The sequence below is a fragment of the Myotis davidii genome, unplaced genomic scaffold, assembly GCF_000327345.1.
Source record: "Myotis davidii unplaced genomic scaffold, ASM32734v1 scaffold534, whole genome shotgun sequence".
Lineage (NCBI taxonomy): Eukaryota > Metazoa > Chordata > Mammalia > Chiroptera > Vespertilionidae > Myotis > Myotis davidii.
Genome location: NW_006286678.1, coordinates 5,493,824 through 5,503,232, shown reverse-complemented (window position 1 = coordinate 5,503,232; position 9,409 = coordinate 5,493,824). Strand labels below are relative to the sequence as shown.

The 9,409-nt window shown below is 54.5% G+C and overlaps 2 protein-coding genes across 6 annotated transcripts in view; one reads left to right on the top strand and one right to left on the bottom strand.

The window, feature by feature from the left end:
- Positions 1-1,223, top strand: part of CA9 (carbonic anhydrase IX) — a 6,544-nt gene extending 5,321 nt beyond the window's left edge. The window contains exons 8-11 of one of the 2 annotated variants that reach the window (XM_015560535.1): positions 44-188; positions 314-340; positions 787-868; positions 1,002-1,223. In XM_015560535.1, coding sequence (XP_015416021.1) covers positions 44-188; positions 314-340; positions 787-868; positions 1,002-1,068 — 321 coding nt within the window. In that variant the 3' untranslated portion in view covers positions 1,069-1,223. The remainder of the gene's footprint in view (positions 1-43; positions 189-313; positions 341-786; positions 869-1,001) is intronic. The other variant, XM_006758621.2, reaches the window with a different exon arrangement.
- Positions 1,224-2,195: 972 nt separating this feature from the next.
- TPM2 (tropomyosin 2 (beta)) lies at positions 2,196-9,403 on the bottom strand. Of its 4 annotated transcripts, none has more exons than XM_006758508.2 (9): positions 9,261-9,403; positions 8,739-8,864; positions 5,808-5,941; positions 5,598-5,715; positions 5,431-5,501; positions 5,216-5,291; positions 4,657-4,719; positions 4,419-4,488; positions 2,196-2,346 (listed from the first exon to the last, which is right to left on the bottom strand). In XM_006758508.2, the coding sequence occupies exons 1-9, from the start codon at positions 9,372-9,374 to the stop codon at positions 2,264-2,266; spliced, it is 855 nt and encodes a 284-aa protein (XP_006758571.1). In that variant the 5' UTR covers positions 9,375-9,403; the 3' UTR covers positions 2,196-2,263. The 4 variants fall into 4 exon arrangements, with proteins under 4 accessions (XP_006758571.1, XP_006758572.1, XP_006758573.1 ...); XM_006758509.2 differs by lacking the exon at positions 5,216-5,291 and adding an exon at positions 4,898-4,973; XM_006758510.2 differs by lacking the exon at positions 2,196-2,346 and adding an exon at positions 3,088-3,428.
- Positions 9,404-9,409: the final 6 nt, after the last annotated feature.

The window sequence follows — 9,409 nt, the reverse complement described above, 5'->3', positions numbered from 1 at the left end:
CCTTGTCTTGGGCCCTCCTTCCACTGCCTAATGACCTCCATAGCTCCACACCCTCTCTGACTCCCTGTGGGGACCTGAGGGCTCTCGGCTACAGCTGAACTTCCGAGCCACGCAGCCTTTGAATGGGCGAACGATCGAGGCCTCCTTCCCTACTGGAGCGGAGCGGACTGTTGAGACTGTTCAGCCAGGTACGGCTTTGTCTGTTCCCCATGTCCCTGCTGCCCAGCCCAGGTCCCTCATCCTCCCCTGTGCCCTCATTTGTCTGTCGCTGGAGGTCACAGGCCCGGCTCTAATGTCTCCCTTTTCTCTTCAGTCCACCTGAACTCCTGCCTCGCTGCTGGTGAGTCTGCCCCTCTCCCCTGGCTCCTGATGCTGGGGACAGCCCTTGGCACAGTTTAGTCCCAGGGACTGGTCAGAACCACGTCTACTGCCCTTCCTTTTCTGCAGAACAGACCTCCAAAGCCAACAGGATAGTGTCAGATCATGGTGGGGGGTCCTTTATTGTCCCCCACGGCAAGAGTTGTTCAGAATGAAGCTCCAAAAATCTAACATGTCTTTTTCCCAGACGACCTCTTCGACTTCATTTTTAGGGAGGAAAAAAGGTGCTTATTTCCCCCCCTTCTTGCGTATCCATCTCCATCCCTTTGCTGGTCTCTTGTAGATTCTGATATGCTGGGGGCAGCTGGAGAACTTAGGGCTGGGTTGGGGATACAGGCATAGGGAAGTAGGCCCTGAGGGGACCCTACTGGCTCTCACACCCTGAGGCAGTCTCCCCTCTCCCTACAGGTGACATCCTGGCCCTGGTCTTTGGCATTCTCTTTGCTGTGACCAGCCTTGCCTTCCTTGTGCAAATGAAAAGGCAGCAAAAGTATGTACTGTACTGACCCTGTCCCTCAGGCACAACCCCCACTTCCTGTGTGGAGTCCAGAACAGCTTCATGCAAATTGCACAAATGAGCTGGTCCTGGGCCAGATTTCTGATTAGGCTTCCCTGTCGTGTAGACATCCAAGTGGGACCAAAGGGGCCGTTAGCTACCATCCAGCAGAGGTCACGGAGACTGTGGCCTAGAGGCCTGGAACTTGGAGAATGTGCAGAGAAGCCAGCCAGAGGAATCTGAGAGGAGCTGGAGACTTTGGTCTGTCCTGCCTCTTACACCACTTCCTTTTTAGTCACCAAAGATTTTTAAAAAAATAAATGTTTCTAATAAAATATGTGGAAGGTAGCTTTGTTCCCCAAATCAGGATAGTGTATCCATTCCCTACTGCTGCTATAACAAAGTATCACCATCTCAATGGCAATGCGAATTTATTCCCTTAGACTTCTGGAGGTGAGAAGTCCAAAATGAATCTTAAGGACTAACGTCCAGGTGTTGGCAGGCCTGGACATTGATCAGAGTGTTTCCCTGCCCTTTTCAGCTTCTGGAAGCCACACATTCCTTGGCTTGTGGCCCCTGCATCACATTGCGCCACTGTCACATCTCCCGCATCCACTCTTGACCTTTGTGCCTCCCTCTTCTAAGGACCCTGGTGGTTACATCGGGCCTATTCAGATAACCCAGGATGACCGCCCCATCTCAAACATCTTAGCTGACTCACAAGGTCCCTTTCCCATGCAAAGTCACATTTCACAACATCTTTGGTGGTGGGGGGTCATCTGCTATCAGGAAGGGGGCAGAAATCACTGAGATTGTTGAAATGGTCGTGTGTGTGTGCACACATGCACATGTATGTGTATGTAGGCCAGTGTGTGTAACTGGGAGTGGGCAGGCTCAGCGTCTAGGCTTAAAATCACATTGAGGCTTTGGGGCTTTCTCCTGCTCAAGTAAAATCTGTGTAGCTTTGCAGTTTTGTCTTCAGCTTATGTTGCCGGGCTCAGGCACCTGCTGGAATGGGGCAGTGGTGCTGACAGCAGCTCCTTTGCCCTTTGGGGAGTCAAGGCCAGAATGTAACCCCAGCCCTCTGGGCCTCTCTGCTCCACACAGCCTGGTCGCCGCCCCTCCTAAATGAGCGGACACCACCCCCCCCCTCCCCTGCCCCCATCAAAAAGGAAGTCTCATCATAAAGCATAGACCCAGGCCCTGCTCCTCAGGGTCCCTTCCGACTCCATTGCTCCCCTCAGGCATCATCTCAGCCTTCTCCACGTTGGAAAACTACCACCACCACTGCCAACACCAAAGAGAGGCTGAGAGGGCCCTGTGATGCCAGTAACATGTTTTATTGGGTTGGGGCGGCAACTGTAGCCTGGCTGGAGGCAGGGCCAACCCTCACAGGTTGTTGAGTTCCAGCAGGGTCTGGTCGAGGGTCTGGTGAATCTCCACGTTCTCCTCCTTGGCACTGGCCAAGGTCTCTGTGAGAGGAAGCAGCACATGAGGAGGGGGAGGGGAGACACTAGGGGACAGACGTGGGGAGCATGGACAGGGGGTGTGACAGACAGACATGGAGTGGGTTGGAGGCACATGAAGACACAGCATTCAGGGGTCTGGGGACCCCATGGTAGGGGGAAATGGATGAACTGACCAGAACAGACATGGATACCTCACTCAAGACTCTGGGGTCATGGAGGTGGGATGGGAAGGCCTAAGTCATAAACTAATTTACCATTCTTCTTGAGAAGCTTTAAGAGAGTTGGAAACAGAAGGAAGGACCAAGACTGAGCCAGGAAAGAGAGGGATAGACAGACAGACAGACTTGAGGCAGAAAACAGACCTGCAGTGAAAACCCCACGTTGCTGGCATCCAACGTTTTTCCAATCTTCATCTCAGACCTTTGACAACCTTCTTACCCCTCCCCTCACCACCCAATCTCCCTTCCAGTCATTCCTTGAGATCCTGGAAGCCCAGCTCAGCGCTCCAAGGTCAGTGACAGGCCGGGGTCTGCAGAGGCACCGGAGAGCGCAGGGTGATGGACGGAGTCATACCATGCCCACATGCAGCAGTGACAGTGACAGACTGTGCGTGCCATGCAGAGGGGGTCCTGGTGTGGGCCACAGAGTTTTGTGGGTGTCACAAGATTGGGGTGTCTGTAAGAGCCAAGGTCTCAGCAGTGCTCTTGTGGGGGAAAAGGAAGGAAGTGCTCTCTGGAGGACAGGAAAACAGCACGGAGACCAAGTTGAGTTTATTAAGCAGCAGAGAGAGGTAGAGGCCGGAGGGTGGAGGGTGGAGTGACGGGTAGAAGGAAGAAGCAAGTGCCAGGGTGGGCAGCACGTGAGATGGGTGCTCTCCCAGGCTGTGCCCAGCCTGGCTCTGCAGTGTTGGCAACTTTTCTCCTCCTGCCTGATCCCTCCTCAGAGAGAGAGAGTAGAAACGAGAGGAGAGGAGGGGCCGAGGGGGCCACGCTGGTGAGGGGCTCAGAGAGAGGTGATGTCATTGAGTGCGTTGTCCAGCTCCTCGCTGATGGCCTTGTACTTCATCTTCTGCGCATAGACTTCGTCTGGAGGGGGTCCAGGGACGGATGGGAGTGTGGGGAGAGGGAATAGAGGGGAAGAGGAAAGGCAGGAGAGAGGATAATGGAAAGAGAACAAGAATCAGAGAGAGGTGGGCAAAGACGAGTGAGAGACAGAGGCCAGAGAGCAGGCTGGTCAGTCCTCAGGGCTCCCTCCCTTCTCTGTACCCCTGTCTCTCTTGTCCTTCTCTGTACCCTAAGTTGGTTCTTCTGCCAGGAGTTGCTGCCTCCTCTGGGGACCTGGGGGCACAGTGCTTTTTGATAAGCAGGAGTGCTCGCTTCAAGTGAAGAGAGTTCAAGCCAGAAAGACCTAAAGTCTTGCAAAGTTGGAGATAAAACAGAGGCTTGCCTGAGAAGGCGGGACACACGGGAAACTGGAGTTATGAAAGTGAAGGGTTATCGCACAATCGGAAGGAAAGTCAGTCCTAGGCACGATGTTGGTGACAGTGGGAGATAGCCATAGACTAGCAAATACCTGCAGGATTGTTGACACCAAATCTAGCTTAAAATAGTACTTGACATCAGTGTTGTCTTGCAAACCTAGATGTTCAACCAAATAGCTCTCTAGGTCACAAAGAAGTCCCTGTGATAGGGCTCCCCTGTGTTGCACTCGGAGACAGACTTGTCTAAATCAGTGCTGCCCAAAGTGTGGTCCGAGGACCGAGCAGCAGCGTCTGCTTTCCCAGAAAGCTTGTGAGACGTACAGATTCTCCAGCCCAAAGTCAGCAGTCATTTCGGAGCAGGACCCAGAAATCTGCCTTTTAAAACCTCTGGGGGATGCTCAAGTTTAAGAAGCACTGGAGGTGTCGCCAGTTACGGGTGCTTAAACGGCAGGCACCGAGCACGAGTGTGTGGAGTCTTAGGCGGTACAGCCCTAGTTTATCGGTCACAGATACTGTATAATGGGATGCGAAGAAAAGGGGTGAGCTCACAGTCACAGGGAGTGCGGTTTGGGGGTGGAGGGGCGGCCTCCGTTACCTTCCAGGTCATCGATGGTTTTCTCCAGCTTCGCCACAGACCTTTCGGCAAACTCTGCTCGGGTCTCAGCCTGGGAGTAAAGGCAAGATGCAGAAATGACCCCAAAATGAGGCCCTTCCAGACACTATCACTTAAGCCAACCTTTTCTTCTATCCCGGTCTCCAGAGTCCCCGCTACAGACAGCCTCTGCTAGGGACTGTGGGGCTGGATGGGAAGGGGGAGCTGGAAGGACTCTCACCTCTTTTAGCTTCTCCTCCAGCAGTTTGATCTCCTCTTCATATTTATCTTCTTTGGTGGAGTACTTTTAGGGACATACACAGGCCATTAGTATATTGCCTCCACAAATCTTTCATTTCTCCTGAGCCCCGCAGGCTACTCATGATCTTGTCTCCACGGACCATCCAGCCCCCCACTGCCTGGGCCCATCGCCGCCCTCCCCTGCAGGACCCCATCCTCGCTGCCCCTCTACCCCCCTCTACCTTGTCTGCTTGGGCTTCCAGGGATTTCAAGTTGTTGGTAACAATTTTCAGCTCCTCCTCTAGGTCCCCACATTTACTGCAGGGGATGTGTAGCAGGGTGGGGTGTGAGGGCACAGTGGGGGAAACAGTGGAGGTGGCACAGTGGGGGAGGGGGAGGAGAGAAGAGAAGAGCAAAGTTGTGAGAGTGACAGCAGGCAGCGTTCCGAGGCCCCAGGCCCTCCCCGACCCCCAGCAGACGAGAGAGAGCAGCCTGAGATGGAGGGGAAGGTGAGATGAGAGAAGGCGCTATTGCCCAGAAAGGTCCAGAGAGGTCACTACCTCCTCCTCTGAGGCCATCAGGGACTTGAGGGCCTGGTCCATGGTTCGAAGTTCCTCCTCCAGCTGCCTGGCTCGGCTGGGGGCAGCAGGTAGGGGTCAGAGGACAGGACCTGTCCCTATGGCCCCCAGCCTGAGAAACTGCTTTCCCACTGTGCAGAGTGCCCCGTAGTCACCGGCTCAGGCTAAGTTTCACTCCCACCCCAGGGTAACCTTACCTCTCAGCCACCTCAGCTCTTTCTTCTGAGCGCTCCAGCTCTCCTTCCAGGATCACCAGCTTCCTGGCCACCTGAGGTCAGGCAGGAGAGAGAAGGCATAGGTCCCTGGTGAATGACTAGGGGTGTGTGGAGCGTGGGAGTGAGAGGAAGTGGAGCGGGGCTGTCACCTCCTCATATTTGCGATCTGAATCCTCAGCGATGTGCTTGGCCTCCTTCAGCTGCATCTCCTGCAGCTCCATCTTTTCCTCATCCTTCATGGCTCGGTTTTCAATGACCTTCATTCCTCTGTGAGGCAGAGAGAGGGGTGAGGGTGGGGTCAGGACCAGCAGAGAGAGCACCCCCCTTCCCTGGCTCCACCCTGAGGACCCCCTGCCCACCTCTCGCTCTCATCAGCTGCCTTCTCAGCCTCCTCCAGCTTTTGCAGGGCTGTAGCGAGGCGCTCCTGCGCCCGGTCCAGCTCCTCCTCTACCAGCTGAATGCGGCGGTTCAGGGAGGCCACATCTGCCTCGGCCTATGGGTCAAAGGTGAGAGATCAGACAGGCTTTGTCTACCGTGGATGAGGATCAGGGAGGCTCCAGAGAATGGTAAGATTCTTATTAGAGAGAACCTAGGCTTCCTGTCTTCCTATTTTTTACCCTCTAACCAACCATCTATCTTCTGCCCAGACTCTATGCTCCCGCCCCAAATACGCATTCCTCGACAAGCTCCACTCTCTGCTACAGGGCCAGTGCAGGCACTGAGCATCGTTAGGCATGCCGCTCTGTCCCCTCAGAGAACACTCCAAGTGCTGGGACCAGGTCTGAGGCAGCCCTGACTCCACAGCAAGGCCGGTCAAGGTAAGGGAGTGGGGAAGAATCAGGCCAACTTAACAGCAATGCTGCCAAAAACAGCCAATCATAGAATCAAGATCAAGTGATGTCACCAGTTGCCAGGCAGACTCCCAGCAAGGGGCTCCGGAGGAAAGCCGGACCAGTATGGGGACACCAGGGCTGTAGCAAGGGGTTCCCTGGCAAGATGAGGAGGCAACTGGGGGCAGTGCAAGGGCAGCGTGAGTGACGGATACTCGGACACCGATCCTAAAATGCACAGGCAAAACGTGGAGGTTCTGGAGAAGGTCCAGGGAAACTGCTGGTATCTTGAGGAAAAGCGAGGGCAGAGCAAGCAGGAAGGGCTCCAACAAAAGAAAACGAGAGAAGCAGTCTAGTTTGGAATTAAGTATCGGCTCTGAGTTAGACTGTTCTCTTTGAGCCGCGGCCCAGCCACTCAACACTTGTGTGATCTTGGGCAACTTATTTAGTCTCTCTAAGCCTCAGTTTTCTCCTTTTAAAATCCGAGTTGACAATAGCAGATTCCTTCTTCAGAGACTGTTAATCAACAGGACAATTGGGGATTATATAACGAAACAGGTTCTCTAGCTCCTTGCTAGATCCACTAAACTGAGATCTCCAGCGAAGGAACTTGAAAATCCTATTTTTATTTTATTTTTTTTAAGGCTCCTAAGCAATTCTGATGATTTGGGGAAATAAAATAATATGCAAAAAGCACGTGAACACGTTGCCCGCAGAGTCCACACGCCATAAATGTTAGTTATCCCTGGTGCTTCCTCAGACACAAAGACAGAGGGACCCAGAGATTTAAGACTGGAGAGGAGAAAGGATCAGTGTAGGGGAAGAAGTGGGAGGGGAGAGGGGGTGCAGCACTGGGGACAGGGGGGGAAGAAAGCAGGCCCTGTTACGAGGGCGAGGGAAACAGCACCGTATATAGAAAGTAGTAGCTTGTCCTCCAGGTGCTGAAGGCCACCTACAGTGACAGGAGCCCATTGTGGGCACAGGGCCCGATGACTCAAGGCGGAAGGACTCTGGGAACAGCACTGGGGGTTGGGAAGCATGACATTGGGGTGGGGGGGGCGACTCTAGAGAGAGATGAGACTGTGAAAGGAAAACGCTTCATGATAGTGGGGTGACAGACAACTCTGGGAAGTCCTGGGGTCCTCGTGACAGGACGGACATTTACCATTTTCTGCTTTTCAAGCTCTTGGTTATGGATGCTGCTTTCTAACAACAGACAGGCACTACTGTCGCCATTGGACAAATAGGGAGCAGGAAAGAAGGGAGAAATGGAGGAAGGAACTGTGTAAGTCACGTGTGGTGTTCAAGGTCACAAAATAAGTTTGGGCAGTTTCCTTTCTCCTCCTGGCACTGCTGCCCAGCTTCCCCAGCTCTGTCCCTGTCCACCCTCCTTCCCTCCAGCCCCCACCCAGCTCCTTGAGTTTCCAGTCCTGCCTCCAGCTGCACTGGGCCTTGGTTATTTATAGAGTATCAGATGCCCAGGGTTGTCTTTGCGAGCAGCTGCGGGTCAGTTCCCTCCCAAGTGCCAAGGCTGGTGGAGAACCAAAACCAAAGGTTGGAGGTCAGGGTGGGCATGGGGGGAGGGAATTGGGAAACATGGATCATGGTCAACACAAAGGGTAATGCCATCTCTGATCTCCCATTCAGACCATGCTTATGCTAATCCCCCATCCCACCAACACATCCGTAGGCTCATCTTAAACTTAGAACAATCCTGGGTACAAGGCAAATGGGGAAACTGAGGCAGAGAATGGTACAAGTAACTATGTCCAAAGACTTACAGCTATTCTCTTACCTCAAGGTGGGGGTTGGGAATGACAGGGGTAGAGCAGTCTGGTTAGAGAGTGTGGGGTGGGCAGAGACATCTGAGTGAGCAAGGCCTGCCAAAGCAGCTGCCCTGGCATTTGTGGCCCTGTCCCTTTGCCCTGTGGCCTGGCATGGTCTCGAGGCTGACAACTTAATGAGGGTAAATAAGGGGCCCCAGTGCCCAGCAGGGCTACCGGAGCCAGAGGTCAGGGCCAGGGAATTTCTAATGCCCCCCCAGGAGTGTAACCCAAGTCAGGGCCCACTTTCAGATTCCTCTCTCCCCGCCTGCCTAACAGCACCTAGACCCACACCCCACCAGTGTAGCTGTAGTCTCCTCTCCATTTTCAGCTGCAGGATTAATGGAGGCGGATGGCGAATTCTTGTACCACCCACCCCCACGATGACTCACTGTTTGATCACTGTACGTCGTCGAAAGAGCTGGAGCCAAAAGGAATTACAAGGCCCCGTCCTCTGGGGGAAGTGGTAGGTGGTTTTGATTTACCCACTGCCTGGGATTATGATTATTTGTGCAAGCTTGCCCTGGCCCGGGTTCCTGAGGGAAACATTTCTGTCCTGGTGCTGGGATATATAGGTCCCCTCTCCCTTCATTCCCATGTCCAGGACCCCTCCCCCCGCCCCCAGGTCCACACTCACATCGGTGGCCTTCTTCTCGGCCAGCTCCAGTTTCTCCTGGGCGTCCTTCACGGCCTCTGAATACTTTTCCACCTCATCCTCCGTCCCTTTCAGCTTCTTCTGGAGGGCCTGCTGTTCCTCCTCCAGCTGCAGAGAGAGTGCTGGTCAGCCAGGCCCAGGCGCGGGGGAGGCAGGGGTGTGTGAGGGGGTACTAAGATAATTTAGAGGCTGTCAGGGAGGAAGAGGGATAGCAGAGGAGAAACAGTGCAGCCAGGAGAGCTGAGGGGGGTGTGTGTGTTAGAGAGAGTTTCCAGTCCCAAGAAGCAGGGCTCATCATTGTTCTTCAAGGGCAGGCGTGGGAATTGGGGGACGGTGGGTCCCGGGGCTCTGGTGGGTAGGATGGTCTGGTTCTGGCTAGGTCCCTAGGGGTCCTATGAAGGTGCACCGGACGGGAAGAGAGCCTCAGAGAGCAGTCCCTAGGATAAGGGACACGGGGCAGAGCTATCCCACCCTCGCTGGGGGCGGGGGGTCTGGGGTCCCCACCTGCTTGCAGCGGTCCTCAGCCTGCTTCTTGTCGGCCTCGGCCTGCTCAGCGCGGTCGATGGCGTTCTCCTTGTCCAGCTTGAGCATCTGCATCTTCTTCTTTATGGCGTCCATGGCTGCGGTGGGGACGGCCGGCGGCGGCGGTGCGG

Bases quoted from the DNA above. Each gene is read 5' to 3' on its own strand.
- TPM2 (XM_006758508.2), bottom strand. From the start codon at position 9,374: ATGGACGCCATAAAGAAGAAGATGCAGATGCTCAAGCTGGACAAGGAG. The intron at 5,502-5,597 runs GTGACAGCCCCG...GCCTGACCTCAG, and splicing joins CAGATCGCAAATATGAGGAG to GTGGCCAGGAAGCTGGTGAT. The intron at 4,489-4,656 runs GTGAGAGTCCTT...CTTTACTCCCAG, and splicing joins TGGAGGAGAAGCTAAAAGAG to GCTGAGACCCGAGCAGAGTT.